The sequence below is a fragment of the Harmonia axyridis genome, chromosome 5, assembly GCF_914767665.1.
Source record: "Harmonia axyridis chromosome 5, icHarAxyr1.1, whole genome shotgun sequence".
Taxonomy (NCBI): domain Eukaryota; kingdom Metazoa; phylum Arthropoda; class Insecta; order Coleoptera; family Coccinellidae; genus Harmonia; species Harmonia axyridis.
Window position 1 is genome coordinate 38,863,519 of NC_059505.1, and position 20,086 is coordinate 38,883,604.

A 20,086-nucleotide genomic window follows, 5' to 3' on the forward strand; every position below is an offset into this window, starting at 1 on the left:
AGTGACAGTAGAGTACTATAGATAATACAGAGGAGAGTAAAGTGGAATAGAACACTCGACTGTATCACCCCACTTCCACAAAACTCTACTCTACTGGTTTGTTTGTTGACTATGCACATGTTTGGTTTTAGCAGAGGGTAGTGTGTCTTTCTAGCTGCTTGTGCGCTTCAGCCTTAGAACTATCTTTTCAAATTAGTAGCAAACCTAAATACAGTTATTCTTCCAAAATGTGCATGTGAATAGAAGAGTATTCAAGAAAAGAGTATGCTTGTGAACTTCACTACTAATAATACCAATGTGAACCAGGCTTAACACATATCAAGCCATTGCTTTGTTTCTGCAGTGTTTTATTAATACACGAAGCTAGTTTCCATCCAATATTTCAAACCCAAATGTAGCGATTTCGATCCAGTGGCATATACTACACCTTTCAAAATGGAAACTATGTGCGATTAGACCGAACAAACTGAATACCTACCTCCGATACGCTATTTTCAACGAGCGAACACCGTCGAATCTATTAAACGAACAAAGTTATGTGAGGAAATTCCATTATCGTTCAGAGTTATCCCTTGACTTTCATGTATGATGATGGATTGGGCAGGGGCTAAAAGAGGTCACGTCAAATGAAATGGACCGTTTCACCTGTTTCTCTTTCGGATTGACTGATCGGTTTGATATTTACGTCATCAGAGCTCAGCTCGTTCGGAAATATCGGAGGTAATCGATCGGCAAACAACTGCACCGTCAATCAGCCGTTATTTCCATCAGGTCCTACTAGATTTAAGGGATAAGATACCCAACTGCTGAGTACTCTTTTGGGAAAAAATGTTGCGAGAACATTGAGAGTTCATTGAAGGCGCAGTGTGTTGATAGTTTTAATTGCTGATGAATTTCGTATCATGTAAAATCATCCATTTTGTGGTATTGAAAGTAAACTTGAATAAAGCACACTTTTATTCAGAAAATCAATCAAGTTCATATTTCAAAATTATGCTCGGACCTTGTCATTATCTGTGAATTACAACATTATATAAATGTCCTTCGCATAATCTATTACAGGACTCAATCCTTCTGAGGATTCACCGGATTTTATTGGGCAATATATTAGGGCAATCAAAAAGTCCCCGGTCTGTTGCACAGCTGACGGTGCAAGTATTGAATCCATATGATTTTCAGTTCGTACCAACCTTTAAACGATACATGACAAAATTTGACAACAGTCCGACCTTTAGTTTGTGAGATATTGCGTTGTGAGTGTAGCTACTTTTATTATTTAAAAAAAGACGAAAAAAAAAATTTTGTGTGCTGGTAAAATATTGCTTTTAGAAGGGAAAAAATACAGTTGAAGCAAAATATTGGCTTGATGAAGAGTTTCCGGGGTCTGCACAAGGAAAATCAACCATCATTGATTGGTATGCTAAGTTCAAACGTGGTGAGATGAGCACCGAAGATGGCGAACGCAGTAGATGCCCAAAAAAGGCTGTCACCGACGAAAAAATCAAAAGAATTCACAAATAATTTTGAATGACCGTAAGTGAAGTTGATGGAGATAGCAGATATTGTGAAGATATCATCTGAACGTGTACATCATATCATTCATGAATATTTGTACATGAGCTGTGTGCAAAATGGGTGCTGCGCGAGATCAAAATCGATCAAAAGCAACAACGTGTTAATGATTCTTAGCAGTGTTTGAAGCTGTTTGAATCAATAAACTTGAATTTTTACGTCGGTATGTGACAATGGATGGAACATGGCTCCATCATTCCACTCCGGAGTCCAATCGACAGTCAGCTGAATGGAATGCACACGATGAACCGATTCCAAAGCGAGGAAAAATACAACAGTCACCTGGCAAGGTTATGGCATCAGTATTCTGGAATGCGCGCAAGGTATCAATATTCATTGAATACCTCCAAAAAGACCAGTTCATCAACAGCGATTATTATATAGCGTTACTGAATCGTTTAAAGGATGAATCGTTAGAAAACGGTCCCATTTGAAGAAAAAAAGTGCTATTTCATCAAGACAATGCGCCATGTCACAAATCAATGAGAACAATGGCAAAATTGAATGAAACTGAGGCCTATTTTGAAGCGAAAGACAAATCGTACTACAAAAATTGTATCGAAAAGTTGGAAGATCGCTCTAATCGCAACTATGTTGAATAATAAAATCGAATTTTGCCAAAAAATGTTCTTTAATATGGTAGACCGGGAACTTTTCGATTGGCCTGTTATAAACAGACACTCCAGGTTTTCTATGCATCTTAGATAATCCAGTATTAGAATTGTGCAATCTTTCAAACAGATTCTTATGTTCAATCAACTCGAAACGATAATTATAACAGTCAAACAATAAAACTACTAATTAGAACAATCTCAATGCAATATGTACGGAACATAGCCTAAAATATTGGCAAAAAATACTAACAATTAGTTGCAATTTTGCAACAAATAACACTTTTTCGTAAGAATTCATTTTGATGTTCATGTCCCATAGAATATTCCCTTAAAAACGTCACACAACAGTTTCTCGAAGTGAATGAGCCATGAACTCCTCAAACACCTGGGGACAATAGTTTCAGCTCCTCGTTACAACGTGAATATTCATCAGGTCTACTCCCATTCGGCGCTCGCTGATTATGTTTCAGTTATATCATGTTGGTATTCATGGGCCAACAAGGATGATAACTACGACGATATCTGAACGATTATAATTCAGTCGGAATATTCATTGGCATATACGGCAAATATTAGCCCACGGATAATCAACACTAAACCGTATCGAACCTCATATATATAGTTCCACACCCACAAGTGAGTAAATGAAACGATTTAGAACGTATCCCAATTGGGATTTATTAGGAGAAATATTCCCCCAGATGCGCATATATGTATGTGTATGTGGCAAAATGTGGAATATGCGATCTAGACTAAGGAAGTTTAATATGAGATTCTACTACGTTCGAGATTGATGTAGACATTTCATATGAGCGTTGAATATACTGCTAGTTGAGATAATTGAGGTTAGTTTAAATATGTTATTCAACGGAGCGAGAGCCCTTCAAAGGTACCAAGAGAACTGAAGCAGCAGAAATCATGAAATATAATATGACTTACTGCATGGGATCTCCAACTGCTACTGTAAACAAAATATGAAAATTTGAATCAAGTGCTTTTCATGATGAGGGCTTCAATGGCCTTGATCAGACTCAAAAAATAGTACTAATAAAATGTTATTGTGAAATTTACTCTTGAAGCTGGAGATCATACTTGACCTCCCTCGCATCTACATGTGCTGGAAGCAATAAGAATTTCCCCCAATGGAAAGCTTCTACCTGGAAACTGGGTTGGACATATGAGGATATTGAATTAACTAGATTCAAACCTCTTAGCAAAACCATAGGATGTTATGCCAACCATCTTCGATTTTGAAACGCCCTTTGAAACGGTCACAACTGACCGTCCTAGTGCAATAAGTTTCGTGAATCGTTTGGACAAGTCATCCATATGGTTCACTGGTTAATCAAAATCAGAGAGAGGTTCTGGCATTGGGGTGTATGGACCTAAATTGAGGATCTCTGAAGCCCTGGGAAGTGAGCTCTCTATTTCACAGACCGAGATACTGGCTGTTCACGTATGCGCTCAGGAGTGTTTCAAAATGAAACTCAAGGGGGCGCATGTCTACATCACCACGAACAACCAGATCACATTGAGATCTCTGGAATCATACTGCCAGGGGTTTCTGTTGACCTGGGAGTACCGTAACACCATAAAGCAATTGGCCAGAGGCAATAAAGTGACTTTACTATGGGTATCAGGGCACTGTGTTGTTGAGGAAAACTAAAAAGCCGATGGACTTGCAGAAAGTGCATCAAGGTTAACACCTGCAGGACCTGAGCCTTTCTGTGGGCTAGGAAAAAACCAATATAAGACAGAGGTCTAGCAATGGGAGTTGAATTACAGGATAACCCACTGGACAAACACTCCTGGACTCAATCAGGCCAAGAAATTCGTGATGATTTCACCTACATATGCCAGAAAGTTCTTGAAGTTGTCTAGCTGAGCTTCGAGTGATGTTGGGACTGCTGACGGGGCACTGTCGGTACAAACATCATTTGTACCGTATGGGAAAGTCAGCAGATAAGATTTGCAGGCTCTGTGGATCAGAAGCAGAAACAGCTGAACACATTGTGTACAGGTGTCCAGAGCTGGCTGGCCTAAGAACCATTCATATGGGAAAGCCGGTCCTGGATACCTGAGAGGTAACGGCCAAGGCCTCTAAGGAGGTTGTCAGTTTTATCAACGCCGTTGACGACCTCTTTGGGTTTACATGAATGAGTAGGGTAGAGAACAAAAGATCTACATGGTCGCAGTTCCCGGAAGGCTTACCGAGTCACAACGACTCCAGTTCAAATGATAATAATAATAATATTTCTTTGACAAACAGATCCAACTTAATTGAGATTTTGTAAGTAATCTTAAAGTAATAATGCAAAAGCTCCTTCAAAAAACCGAAATCATAGAAAATTAAAACAGAATATGGAACAAAATGATGAAAGCAACAATTGCACTTTTTGAAACGCTCTATATGTGATCTCTAAAGGCGCAGTTGGTGCATAAAATAAATGAACGAGCACTCAAAACCTCCTGACTTCACTACTTTCCCAATTTTTTTATTCAGTGTACGTCAGTTGAAGCAATGAAACCAGACACAATGTAAAAAAAATCCTGTCGAGTTGAAACGTCGAATTCCCCCTCTCCATAATACGTCTGGAATCTTGGTGCTTCAGAAGCTGCCTACCCCATCTCACATCCCACCAAAGAGGGTCCCTAGGGCACTCGCGAAACCCAATAAAAATTTCATAAAGTAGATTAAACCGATTTCAAATTCGAGGCCGTTTGATTAATACGTTCCTGGATACGGGAAGACTTTCTGCTTCCAGGATTTCCCCGTCTATCTCTCGTTTTTCTGTCGTCTTGTCTGCTCCGGCAAGCGGACAGATATTCGAGCGGGGGTCTGGAGGGGAGTGGGGTGTTGTAGGCACAATTTAATACTGACGAAAGTGAAAATCGTGAAAACGGAGTGTCTGCTTTTGAAATATTGTTCTTTGGCGGTGTCTTTACTTGACAGTTTGGGGAGTTCGACCTAATTACAGAAGATCGTCATTCCCTTCCCTCCCGACTGTCTCCTCAACTTCATTAGCTTCTTTTGGAAGGGGGATAACTCTCTTATTATGTCGCTGAATCTGCCGAGGGTGTCTTTCTTGATGGACGAGAAGGAAAGATTTGAATTAATTCTGTTACAATACGCAAAGTTTTTTTTTGTTAATCGACAGTCAGTGTTCAAATGATGAGTTTAATTGATTACTGTTGATGGTAATATTACATTCAACCACCATGAGTTAGACGTCAAAAAATAGTATTTTATTCAACGAGCGGTAATGTTGGTCATAACTCACGAATGAAGTTTGCAGCACCAGCCGCAGACGAGTGCTGTAATTCATCAAGTGAGTTATGACCATTACCGCAAGTTGACTACCATACTTTATCTACGACTATATAAATAAATAAATACTAAGAAAAAAATACAGACTTAGAATATAGACATCAGAAGGAGCGGGCAATAAACATATGTGCTCGATCCCGAGTACAAGAGAGATGAAAACTTAGTGTCACCAATCACAATCGAACTAACTTCGGCTAGCTTGAATCCAGTTCAGAGTACACACATAGAACTTTATTGAAAAACCTTAATAGTTGCCTATAAAAATGCATCAAAATATACCAAAAAACATTCCCTGTAAACGATGACTTAACGATCTTACTGCTACACCAATCTTGAAATTTTTTTCAAACTCATTTATATTTTTTCGGGCAAGTAATTCTGTATGGTAACATTAGCTGTTTGTCTTTTGGAAATGTATACCTATATAATATTTCATCTTCACTATCTGAATTAATCGTTTCCAGCAAAACATTCACAATAATTAGATATCAACTTAATTTGAAAACTTCAAAATTATTAAAATGACATTCCCTCGGATATTCCTCCCCTCAATAACAATAATGGAATGTTCCCTTTCGGCCAATCGAATAGAAGCAGAAAAGTACAGAAGCACAGATACATATTTTCCGATTTATTATAGTGAGTTATAGAAGTGAGTTATTATAACTCACGCTGTTTGATAATAGATACTATTTATTGCTCAAAAGCAGTTGAATAATGAATATAAAATTCAATAGGAGTAGATAAACTGTATTTATTTGATACATTTTTCTACAAATCATCGATACATAGAATGAATACGTTTCGCAGAAATTACTATAAAGTGAGAGCAAAAAAATCCTTGTTGAATGTGTCATTTTATAATTTTTAAGTGATCTATTGAATAATTCTAGAGATTCTTCCTTCTTTACTTCTTCTGGTAAGTTGTTGTATTCCATTGCAGCCTGGTAGATCTGTGAATTTTTGGCTTTATCTGTTCTCATTTCATCTGAATGGAAATTTTTTATTTGTCTTGTCTGGTAATTATGTACTCCTAATCATTTTTTAAGTTATGTGTTGAATTTGATCAGGCCATGCTCTATTCTGTAGATAAGTTTACACTGCTCAACGACTTTTGTGATCTTCTTGTTGGGAATCATCATACAACTCAGCTAATTATCAGATATTTGATAATTACAAGAACCCGCTACTTGATGTGCTCCTCCCACCCCTATCCTGCATCTCTTAATCAAGCAAACGTCACCCCTATTTTTCGAGCTACATCCTCCTACTCCCTCCTAAGGAGGATCTGACTCATCATCACGAATTACCAAGCTGCCAACTAAAACCATGTACACCGATACGTTAATGAGGCAGATCCGGAAGTCGGGCGTCATAACTGATTCATTAACACCCCCCTGAGCACGTCTACGCGGGGATCAACAATTTACGAGTCTTAATTGAAACACAGCCCCCTAAGGATTAGGCAGTCAGCCCAGGGATGAGACAGCTACACCTGTTTCGTAGTTGTAAAACTGCCTCCAAAGTGTTGGAGGAAGGTCTGTTTGAAAACTGGGAAAATGAAAGATTCAAAAGTACTTCAGAGGAAAGGGATGCTGCAAAGTGGCGGTACAGCCTTCTGTTCTGTGAATCGCGAGCCCCTGAGGGCTTCGACGTGTCTTTTACAGGTAGACTGGGGGTTCAGATGGAGCTAGTGGATGTAGTGAAACTATAAATTTACGTTGCTTTGTTCCTTTGTACCAGTGTTTATCCTATTTGTTTGTTCGATTATTAGAAGCGTGTATAAAGTGAGAGCGATGTTGGGCTTCAGGCGTTCTATGTTGAGAGTTTTAACGAAGAAGAATTTCTATGTGGGGGTTGCTAATATTGCCTGAATTGTTGTGATTAAACTAGCTTTCATTTTCATACCAAAGTGAATGAGGATATTACCTTGTCCCACTTTCAAAGATAATCGAATTTTGAAGCGGAATTGGTTACGAGTTGAATTATCTAAAGAAGAATCCGAGGTTACATTGAATATTGTTTAGCTGTAAATAGGGGTTCAACAATGATTTCGTTGAAATTTCAGAGTAATAAACGTAGATAGAGGGAGCATATGTCATTTTAAGTAAGCAAATTTTTACCCCAACATGAACTATCAAATTTGACATGAAGCGTGCGGAAATGAAAACATATCAATGATGCGATATTTCACTCAAATCGCGAGTTTCTCCACAAAAAAATGCACTTCTTATGTCCCATTGTGAATCAACGTTTCATATTCACTCAAAATAAATTGAAATAAATACCTGAATATGTCAGAAATTCAGGAAACAAACTTCAAGGGCGCCAAACGACGTGAAACAACTGATGATACTAGGAGAGCAAAAGTTACCAAACCTTGGATTTCAGCAGGTAGATACAGAAAATAATAAATATTCTGCTTATTATAAATTCGACAATAAGGAAAAATATCGGATTCGAAATATTCAAATTTGCTATTCAATCGGGAATCACTCAAATAAATATATTTCATTCAATAAAATATTCATTCATAACGATATAGTAAAATTGTGAATTTGAAAATATATCACAATCCGACAACGTGATCTAACCATGTTGGGGACATGTGAAAATTGTTTATTACTCTATGGTTAATATAGGCCTCTGACGTTTCATCAAGCAGACGTAGTCCTCAATGCTAACTTTTGAGCGATTAGTCCATTATTTCGGTAATTATAGGTCATTAACTGAAATTTAAGGGAATAAAAATTCCATCACGGGAAGTTTTCACCATTCTTTCAACTGATATGATTAAGTAGATCACAAAAATTCTCGCAGTTCAGCGATTAGTCTATTATTCTGGAAATTATGGGTCATAAACTGAAATTTTGAAAGAAAAATTGATAATTTTCTCGAGGTTGCCGCTTCTTGTGGACACAAGATAAGCACTTGAAACCTCATCATGTTCTGGATCAGGGAACGATCTTCGAAAAATATTTGTATTTAACGGATCTGTGACAAACATTTTAGGAGATATAACGATTATTGTATAGATTATTAAATTTTTACTGATTGTTCCCACAATCAGTGCCTTAAAAAATTTAATGAGAATGAAAGTTCAATCACAAGAAGTTTTTACCATTCTTTCAATCGATATTATTAAGCATAGATCACAAAGATGCTTTCAGTTGAGCGATTAGTCCATTATTTCGGAAATAATAGGTCATAAACTGAAATTTCGAAGAAAAAATTGTATAATTTTCTCGAGGTTGCCGCCTCCTTTGGACGCAAGATAAGCACTTGAAACCTCATAATGTTCTGAATCAAGGTCTTGTTCTTCAAAAAGGGTGTCTATTTGAGTCTGTGATAGATATTTGAGGAGATTATTGTATAGATCCCTAAATTTTTACTTATTTTTCCCAAATTTCGTGTTCAGTTTTCTCTCAAACTGAGAGGTTTACAAAAAATCAGTCCTCAATTTCTTCCTCCAAAAAAAAAAAATTCATATAATTGCAGTAATTAAATTGCATTAGAGAAAAATAAAGCACATTATACGGATACCTAGCCAATTCTCTTTGGCAGCGCAACTCGAAAAAAACACGCAATCTCCAAAGGATTACTCTCTACCAACAATTTCTATGTTGCTCTGCACGCCCGGAAAGTGTAAAGCGTTCTCGTAAGAATTTATGTGTGCAAACAACGATCGAACGAACAACACGGCAAAACAGAAGCAGAATCCCCAAATTGCTGTTGTCCTGATAAGCGACGGAATTCAATTCAGATTATAACGGATAAATAAACATAGGACCGAGCATGAATATATATCGAATATTTAGATTAGAGATGGCAAAAGTCCTTCTTTTTCACGACAGAAATATTGCGTAACTCTTGCGTTTTCCATGATTCATGATGTGATAAATTATATGTGGGAGTTTGCTTTGGGAGAAAAACGGGAGAATTACTGCTGCGGCCCTCGTGGAAGCGGAAGAATATCATATGCTATTTTTATACGATAAGAATTCATGGGATTCCTTTCGGGACGGTGCAGAATTCGGGATATATCCGACGGTATCTTTTCTGGATTCGAATCGAAAACGTTCGGTTATCGTCTTCTTCTTAGCGAATCGAATTCAAAGGCTTATCGGACATATGTCCTCATCGAAATGTATTCGATGAGATGGATAGAGTCTTTGTAGGTGTCAGAAGCGGATTTATATGATAAATCGAATCATCTTCCATCGGTTCTGACTGCTCTGAAGGATTTTAGTATGAAGAAAATGGAAATGAAAAGTTTCAAAAGGCAGTATTAGCATCTTTCAGCCAGTTGTGAAAAGGTTGACTTGACAATGCTGAAGAGTCCCTTATGGTACTACTTAACCGTTATCTTCTTGAGTCCAAATAGGCACAATGCCTGTTCAACATCGTAACTTGCCTTATGGGTAGACTATCCATCCATCAATTTCGAGGTCCTCCTGGGCTTCTGCAACTTATAACTTTTATGTCTAAAAACTATTTTTCTAATTTTATCCATTGTAATTCTTAATAGCAGAGGGCTCCATGAGTAGCACTATCTTATACCTCCTCAGTGTTATGGATTCGGTAAACTCGAAATCTATGTTTGCCTAAAGTGGTTATTATGGTAAATATCCTCTAGTGTTTTGGTGATTCGTTTGGGATTTATCTTTTGCAAAGGAGATGAACTACATCACTCGATCAAGACTTGTCAAATGCTTTTTCAAGTTTATAAAAGGAAAGAACGCCAGTTTGTTCACTTTTCAGTCCATCCATCTTACAGCAAATGTTATATCGTCCAGACCTAAGAAATTGTTGTTCTTCAGTTAGTATTATTCGTTCGCTGATAAGATTTGTTATTAAATTGGTGACATATCTTTGATTCTCAGATGAAATTGGAGTGCCGAAGAGAACTCGATGAAATTGGCAAGAAAACAAGGTCTTTTCAGACTGAGTTCCTAGTCTCTCGAGAATTAGAGGGTATGAAGAGGTCAACATACTTGCCAGAAAAGGCTCACAAACTCCTTGCATTATTCTGGAACCTTTTTGTCGTATACGCAAATGTACCTGTAAGAATAAGAAGGAAAAAACTGAAAGAGAAACACTCCAGCGGAATCTTCCTGGGTTGGATCATTCCAAAAAATTTCTTCGAAACTTTGACACTGCGAGATTCAAGAAGTATCTGGATATCAGCAAGAATATTCTACATTCCTCACAGGGCATTGTCACCTTAGGAAACACCTCATGAGAATGGGCCTAGCAGAAAATGACGAGTGCATATTCTGTGGGAAGGAGGAATAAACTCCAGATCACCTGCTAACGGAATGCCTCGCCATCACGCAAAATCTGCTTTGGACAAGAAACTTGTAGAAGTGAGGGATTAGGCCCCTTGAAGCCATCCCAGATTCTGGAACAGAAAAGTGAGTTGTATATGACGTTATGGCGAAAACAGCTTTGATGGCGGGCACAATAGACCATTAGGTCGCAGTGACACCTAACAGTAATGTTGAACAAGTTTATTCCTCTTCATTTCTAGGGCTGTTTTTATCCTCAATTAACCAGGAATTTTGTTGTTGTTTGTGGATCATTTGTGTCATAAATGTCAGCTCCTGAATTAATCCTTTTTCGACGACCTACTTGAGAAGATCATTTGCAATCCCCACTACTTTATCATTCGACCAAATTGTCACTACGAATCCCCTCCCAGCAAAAAACAACAAGGATCATCGCCAAGGCGACCCAAATTCCCACGACCCCTCGTGAAAAGATTCAAAGCCCACTCTTAACGTCACCACAAGTATCCCATATTTCAACCCAAGTGAGAAAGACTCGCAGGAAGAACTCCGAAGAATCTATAACTCAGACGGCACTTCTCGAACCGAATCAATTACTCCGCTCAGCGATGTAACCCCGTACGAACGTAAAAAGTTAATCAGCCGAAGTCCGACACGTCGGAAAACAAAAGGAAGATGATTTTTCCCCATTTCCCCCCTCCCCCGGTACTAGCGGAAGTCGGCAACCCCTCTCGATCGGTGAAAAATCGCGATAATTGCGGCTGGTTACGATTCCATTTCCCTCCAGCCAACTCCTGCGAACTTTCCGAGTGGCAATTTCCATTTCCTAATAGAATAATTCCAGGAATCTCGCCTCCTATGGCCGGGGAAAATGGGAAAAACCGGAGGAAATCGGATCTGCTGTCTGGCGAAGTGACGTTCGACTAGATGGAGGTCGTTTCTGCGGAGTTATTCGACGTCTCGGTGATTCTATATATGAGGTTCTTAGAATGCGAGGTTAAGTTGGCGAGTTTGGAGGATTCGATAATCTAGTTGGCGATGAAGGGGCCAGATTGAAGTCTTAATGCATAGTTTCCACAAGTGAGATTGAGTTATTTTTGCTTCATTTTGAGCTCACTCGCGATAATGACCAACACGTTGAAATCTTTTGAATCTCTGCTATTTCTATGAACTCCTCTTACATTTATCCAAAATTATTCGTTGACTTTTCTTCGACTCTTTGGGGCATCCACTAGATGTATCGTGCTCTTTTTTCATTGCTTCATTAGAACACAAAATTCCTTTCCATCGTTTTTTTTTCTAACCAACAAAAGTTGCTCTACTTAAAAGCTATATCTCATATAATGATAGTCCAACAATTTTCAAATTTAAACAAGTATCTTTTGGACGTCAAAATCAAATAAAAAGCATATGGAATTAATACTAGTAGCGTCATTCATGTATCAGCCTTTGAACTTTTCGTCCCACCTAATATTTCGAACGAGGTCGGAGATCAAAACTTAACAATACTGAAGAGTACTTTATTGTACTACTTTTCTCGAAGTAAATATATAACACCAATACAATGTTTTCAATTCTCAATTTGACGGAAGAATAAAAAACTTATTTCTAGAATGAAAACGTTTTTGTCATCGACTTTAATAATTCCTCAAAAAATGGATTTTGGATCCTTGTAACATCCTCAATTCCTTTAATTCTTATTCGATTCTGACATTATTTGTTATCCTGTTAAAGCTGTAGATGATCTCATACAAATTGAGCTTGGTTAAACATGAATTCGGCTAGTTCGATTTCAATATAATTTTGTATGGTTATTTAGTTTGGAAAAAATTTTCTATAGCGATTAGTTTTTACAAATATACGGTGCGTGTAGAGCATTCTTAGATCAGATTTTCTAGGTGAACAATAGTGTTACAAGACCGACGGATTGTGGTTGATTGACTTTATAGGAGCAAAGAATAACTGAGCATAATACCACACACATTGGTAGAGCATTTTTCTTGGAGTTCTGAAGATGATATGAATTATATCAACTGATCAATGGCTTCAAAATTTTCAGTGGAGTCACAATAATGGTTAATATCTCTGATTTAAAGTATCACTTATGCGTTTAGACTATACACTTCATTAGTCCTTTGCTTCTGTGAAGTCTATAATGCCCACAACAAACATTTAAAATCAGTATTTCAATTGTTTACTGTCTCACCCAATTATAATGAAATAAAATAACAATCCAAATCTTATTTCTTCATCATCGTCATAATTTCAAAGTTTAGCTCCCATTCTCAAAGTGAACGACTAATCTATAGAAAATATGTTTTGAAAAACAATCATATCCATAATCCTCTTGAATCTCTACTTCAACATGCGGTATCTTCTTTTTGTTACTGGAAAATCTAATTTGTAGACAATTCTAGCTTGAATGAATCAAATTGCCCCTTAGGTAATAAAACCGCGCAATAAAATTACCATTTTAAGGCATGAGCCTCATGAAGTGCATTTGCTTAAAAAGATCATTCCATTCAGTGCCCAGCTTTCTTTCATTGAATTAAATCTCGCATTACCCTCATAGAAAGAGAAAGATTTTAATTTTGAGCTCTTTCTTAGCCATTCATCAGATGTGTGTAACAGAACGATCTATATTCATTTCATTGTTAGGAATGTAAGCATTACCATTTCATTCGAGGTTTAACCTCAATTCATAGAGGATGAAACTTGAGATTGAAGTAATTCTCAACTACATGTTCCAATCAAGAGGAATGATTTGGGAAACACAATAGTGATTCATCATACAAGTGCAGAAGTTATTGATATTCTTCCTCGAGTTCAAATTCAAACACGAGCCACAAAGTGGCGAGTTCTTGAATGAGAGAGTGTTATGATAACGGGTGTTTTTTTTCGAGGTATATAACTTTAAGTTGGCATTACTGTTCAAGATGGCGACCGATTCAACAGTTGTCAAGTGATTTATTCTCAGTTTGGTTTGGCAATTCATCGTGAATCTAGACTCACGCCTAAACAACGCTTGCAAATAGTGCAATTTCATTTCGAAAATAATCGTTCTGTGCGGAATACGTATCGCGCACTACGTCGATTTTATTTTATTTAGCGATGAAGCGCACTTGTGGTTGAATGGCTACGTCAACAAACACAACTGCCGCATTTGGAGTGGAGCTAATCCTCAAGTGTATGTCGAAACACCGTTACATCTAAAAAACTGACTGTTTGGTGCGCTCTATGGGCTGGTGGAATCATTGGTCCGTACTTCTTCAAAAACGATAATGGCCAGAACGTTACAGTCAATGGTGATCGGTATAGAGCCATGATTATTAACTTTTTCATTCCCGAATTGAACAACCATGATGTCCAGGTGCTGTGGTTCCAACAAGACGGTGCAATATGTCACACAGCTGGTGCCACAATCGATTTATTGAAAGACACGTTTGATGACCGCCTAATTTCACATTTTTGACCTGTGAATTGGCCTCCAAGATATTGTGATTTAACACCGCTAGACTACTTTCTGTGGGGCTATGTAAAGTCATTGGTCTATGCGGATAAGCCACAAACCCTTGACCAATTGGAAGACAACATTCGCCGTGTTATTGCCGATATACGGCCCAAATGTTGGAAAAAGTCATCGAAAATTGGACGTCCGGATTGGACTACATCCGAGTCAGCCATGGCGGTCATATGCCAGAAATCATATTTAAAATGTAATGCCACAAGATTATCTTACGGATAAATGAAATTCATGTCAATGGAATGATCCATCGTTGTTTTATTGCAATTTAAAGTTCTATAGCTCTAAAAAAAAACACCCTTTACTAGAATGTTAAAATTCTGTAAGAGTATCATTCTCTAATTGATTGGATTTTTATTGAAGGTAATGGAATATTGTTCAGTATTTTTTGCATTGAGAAATGTTGTTTGCCAGAACTGTTTTCTGTACAATAAATTTGACAAATAATAGATATGTCCGTGGCTGTAGAGTTCAGAGTACCAACATATAATAATGAAATATAATCATGAAATCTGTATGAAACAGAGAGATTCCGCACGATTTTGTGCTACAAGGTATAACAGAATGAAAAGATTTGCCATAGAATTAGGGAAACACAATTATAATCGATAACACGAAGATTATTCACCACCACAAACACAATTCATTATATCCCTTATAGAATTTCTGAGTGCCATTCAATACCATTTAAAATAGTTCTAATACCGTCCGCATCAGCGCTGCAATCCTAAACTCAATTAACCATAACCTATAATTCTTCAAATCCTACTAGTTACCAACGATTTAACACATTTTTCTCTCCTGTTGCAGCCGTAAATGGACCAGGATCATCAAGGATCCACACGTGGAGGGCCAGTACACCGCGCTGCTGGGCGTGACGGAGGCCGACGCCCTGGACGGCGGCGTCTTCACGTGTCAAGTGGAGGATTTTAGATTTCAGCGATGCATGTCAAAGAGAATACATATACGGAGACCGCCTCCCATAAGAATGGATCCGATGAGCCTGACTGTTCGCAAAGTGAGTAGCAGCTTTGTGCATACCAAATTTCGGTAGCTACCGGATTTTAAGGGGGTTCCCACGGGACGAATGTAGTAGAGTCGAGCGTCCTGCAGAAATACGAGTTATCCCATTTCATAAAGTGCGCTGGAAATGATTTGATTCCGGATGAAAGTTTCATCTTAGGATGTTTGGACAATTCTTTGATAAATAGGATAAGGATAGTTGTGACCTGCGGAAGACAAGTGACATAAGAAATGTCAAAAGTAATACAAAGTGTACATTACATTCAATTCAAATTGAAGGATTCATATTGAACAACCTGTTATAAAGCCTTCAAATATACAGGGTGTTTCCTAAACATGCGGCAAAAATTCAGGGGGTTGTTCCTTGGACTATTTTAAGCATGTTTTGTCCTTGGATGATTTTTGAAAAACCTCTTTGTTTCGAAGATACAGGGCGAACAACATTTTTCATATTTTTAAAATTAATAATAGTTTAAATAAAAATGCGTACCGCACTGTGTTTACTAAGTAGGTACAATTTATTTTTAAATTTGTTTAACAACATTCCAATTACTAAAAACGGCCAGTTTTTTGACTAAAAATTGATAAGTGCAGATGGTGAAGGAATACAGATTAAACACGGTTTTCATTTGAATTCGTTTTGTGATGTATTAGCAATTTTTAGTCAAAAAACTGGCCGTTTTTAGTAATTGGAATGTTGTTAAACAAATTTAAAAATAAATTGTACCTACTTAGCTAGTAAACACAGTGCGGTACGCATTTTTATTTAAACTATTATTAATTTTAAAAATGTTGTTCGCCCTGTATCTTCAAAACAAAGAGGTTTTTCAAAAATCATCAAAGGACAAAATATTCTTAGAATAGTCCAAGGAACAACCCCCTGAATTTTTGCCGCATGTTTAGGAAACACCCTGTATAATAATATCTTCTGCGAATGTGAGCTTCCTTCCAAATTCATACTTCCCACAAATAGCTCCTGTAATCCCAGATCAACTGTATCTGGATCAAGTCACAAGATAATGAATTTTGGAAGAAAATTTTCAACAGGGTTAACTTTGTTTAGAACTTTTGTATTGTTGTACTTATATTGTATTTGTTTTATCTGAACTGATTGGTAGTTGTTTTCTTGGAGTTTATGATTTTTATATTATTCCCCCACGAACAAGTATATACTTTTGTGGGTTGTAATTTGTTTATTGATGCGTACCTTACAAATTGATTGTATTTCAGAGACTGTTTTTTGTTATATTTTTTCTGCTTCAATAAACTTATTTATTTATTTATTTATTTATCTGAACAGGATAATTGGAAAGTCCCCTGTCTACCATAGTGAAACATATTTTTATGACAAAATTCCATTTTATTATTCAACATAGTTGCCTTCGAGGGCGATACAGCGATTATAGCTATCTTCCAACTTTTCTATACCCTTTTCGTAGTACGATTTGTCTTTCGCTTCAAAATAGGCCTCAGTTTCGGCGATCACTTCTTCATTGGCGCTGAATTTCTTTCCAGCGAGCTTTCTTTTGAGGTCTGAGAACAGGAAAAAGTCGCTGGGGGCTAGATTGAGCGAATACGGTGGATGCAGAAGCAATTCGAAGCCCAAATCATGCAACTTTGCCATTGTTTTCATTGATTCGTGACACGGTGGATTGTCTTTATGAAACAGCACCTTTTTTATTTAATTGAGGCCGTTTTTTAACGATTACATCCTTTAAACAATCCAATAACGTTATATAATAATCGCTGTTGATGGTCTGGCCCTCTTGGAGGTAAACAATGAATATTATATCTTGCGCATTCCAGAATACTGATGCCATAACCTTTTCAGCTGACTGTTGTGTTTTTCCTCTCTTTGGATTCGGTTCATCGTGTGCAGTCCACTCAGCTAACTGTCTATTGTACTCTGGAGTGAAATTATGGAGCCATTTTTCATCTATTGTCACATATCGACGCAAAAATTCAGGTTTATTGCACTTAAACAGCTTCAAACACTGCTCATAATCATTAACACGTTGTTGCTTTTGATCGAATGAGCTCGCACGGCACTCATTTTTCACACAGCTTTCTCATGTACGAAAATTCGTGAATGATATGATATCTTCACAATGTCTGCTATCTCGGTAAGCTTCATTTGCGGTCATTCAAAATTATTTTGTGAACTTTTTTGATTTTCTCGTCGGTGACAACCTTTTTTGGACGTCCACAGCGTTCGCCGACTTCGGTACTCATTTCACCACCTTTAAACTTAGCATACCAATCATTGATGATTGATTTTCCTGGTGAAGACCCCGGAAACTCTCCATCAAGCCAAGGTTTTGCTTCAACTGTATATTTTCTTTCAGAAAGCAATATTTTATCAGCACACGAAATATTTTTTTTCTCTCTTTTTCAAATAACAAAAATAGCTACACTCACAACGCAATATCCCACAAACTAATCGTCAGAATGCTGTCAAATTTTGACACGTACCGTTTGAAGGTTGGTACTAACTAAAAATCATATGGATTCAATACTGTGCATCAGACCGGGGACTTCACAAATGACCTAATATGATCGTTATGTTGCGTCAGCAATGAGAATGAAAAATACTTTTTTTTGTGAACCTATCACTACTTTTTGATCACTACCTTTTGATCATCAAAATTTCAATCTTTTTACATTGAAAAAACTTGCTCTATCTTTTAACTGTTGCGACTAACAAGTCAAAGACTCCAGCAAATCGAATTAATATGCCAACTTCTCTCCAACTCCAATTATAAAAAATGGAAAAGTTTGCCAGCCTCTTTATGAAATCCTTTTGCATCTTCGCCGCTAATACGGACGAAAAGTTAAATCTAAATTTGTCGAAACTTGTTCAGAAAAATTAACAAGAAAACGATTATCGCTGAAGCGAAGAAGAACCAAGCGGAATGGAGACGAAAAAATTCATCAGATAAATCAACACGGTTACGAAAGAAATTAAGAATTAAAGAGATTAAAAAAGGGTGAATTGGATTGGCCCCATTATACTCAGTTGGAAACGATGAATTATATCTTGAAGACGAGTCTGGGCAAGGGGACGAGTAAACGAAACGTGGAGAAGTATCCAGAATCTGGAGAATGGGGACAGCACACTGGGGACATTGAGCAAAATATGAATCTAAATAAGGTGGCTGCAAGAACCGAGATGTTTTGAAAGGGATTACTTCGAAGATATTAATGAATGGTTGGGGAGTTGGGAGTAATGAAGTATTGGTGGTTTGAAGATTAAATCTCACTGGAATCTGTTCGGATGCGCCGCTGGAGTAATTACTGGTTTGCTTTGGAATATTACGGTTATGTTCGAGGCGGTTCCACAATAACGATGCAATTCAATTCGATTTCTAACTAGAGTTTCTTTGTCTATCAGATTAACTATCTCCAATTTAGTTCTTTGGAGAATTAATCTCGCAAAATTGTATGAATTGGGCTTCGAATTGCTTCTGCCTCCACCGTATTCGCCAAATCTGGCCTCTCAGATTTCAAAATAATTCTCGCTGGAAAGAATTTCAGCGCCAATGAAGAAGTAATCGCCAAAACTAAGGCCTATTCTGAAGCGAAAGACTACAAAAATGGTATCGAAAACTTGGAAGATATAATCGCTGTATCACCCTCGATGGCAACTATGTTGAATAATAAAATAGAATTTCGTAAAAAAATGGGTTTACTATGGTAGACCGGGGAATTCAATTGGCCTATTATGTGTAAAATGCTGAATGTGATCAAACAATATATGAAAAAAATTGAAAACGTATTGAGTGATATATCCTTGGATCTGCAGCAACTATTGACAACATCTAAATGAATATATCCTCTTCAAATGATAGAATATAGTATCGTATTATAGTACAGAATGGTATTTGGGAAATTGGAAACAAAAAATAAATAATCAAGAATTACTGATTTCACGCACATTTTCCAGTATTTCATGATATTTATAGTATAATCCTCCACGAATATAGTTACACAGAATCAAAACCTTGAAACAAAGTCTCAGATAAGAAAACAAACTCCAGTTTATCGAATAATAGCCCTGGGTGATCGATAAAAAAAACCTCAGCTTAAATGCAAGTTGAAGATTCGACCCTCTTACCCTGTTGAACCCCCTCAGGGCCCCAGAAGTCCTCGGTTCATGCAAAAATCCCCTTTGAAGTCTCCGTAGTATCCGAAAATATGTGTTATATCCGTTAGACCGATTGACCTGACGGCATACGTCTATCGGACCACAAAAGATTCGCAAGAACCCTCCACATATTGAGTATAGTCAGCGATGTGTGAACGGACAGGATATTTGTTGGGATGAGGGTGGGGCAGAGGGGTGGTTTCAACCCCCCAAAAATCTCCCGTGATGCTCGGGACTTTTTTGAGAACGGTTCGAGTTGCGAGGAAGGAATTTCTTAATATGCATGTTGAATTGCAATTAGATGGTGAAGGCGTTCTTTCTCTTTTATGGCGCGTTTTACTCAGTTTTTTCTATGGATGCCAGTGGCGGTTCGTGAGTTTAGGAGGAGATAGATGATCTGATTGAAGATGATTTGAAGTTTTTCAGTCTACCGAAGGTAAAGGGTTTTGATATTACAAAAAAACAAGTTTATTTTCAAATTAATCAATGGAAGTTAATTTCATTATGAAGAGGAAGTAGGTATGTCCTCGATAACTCACGAATTACATCTTTGAGGTTTTCAATCGACTGCGCATCATTCGCATAGACCTCATC

At 37.4% G+C, this 20,086-nt stretch overlaps 1 protein-coding gene across 1 annotated transcript in view; it reads left to right on the top strand.

Annotated features, from left to right (window-relative positions):
* LOC123680742 overlaps positions 1–20,086 on the top strand; it is a 257,482-nt gene that overhangs the window by 158,070 nt on the left and 79,326 nt on the right. Inside the window, exon 11 of the mRNA XM_045618792.1 lies at positions 15,136–15,343. Within this exon, the coding sequence (XP_045474748.1) occupies positions 15,136–15,343 (208 nt within the window). The remainder of the gene's footprint in view (positions 1–15,135; positions 15,344–20,086) is intronic.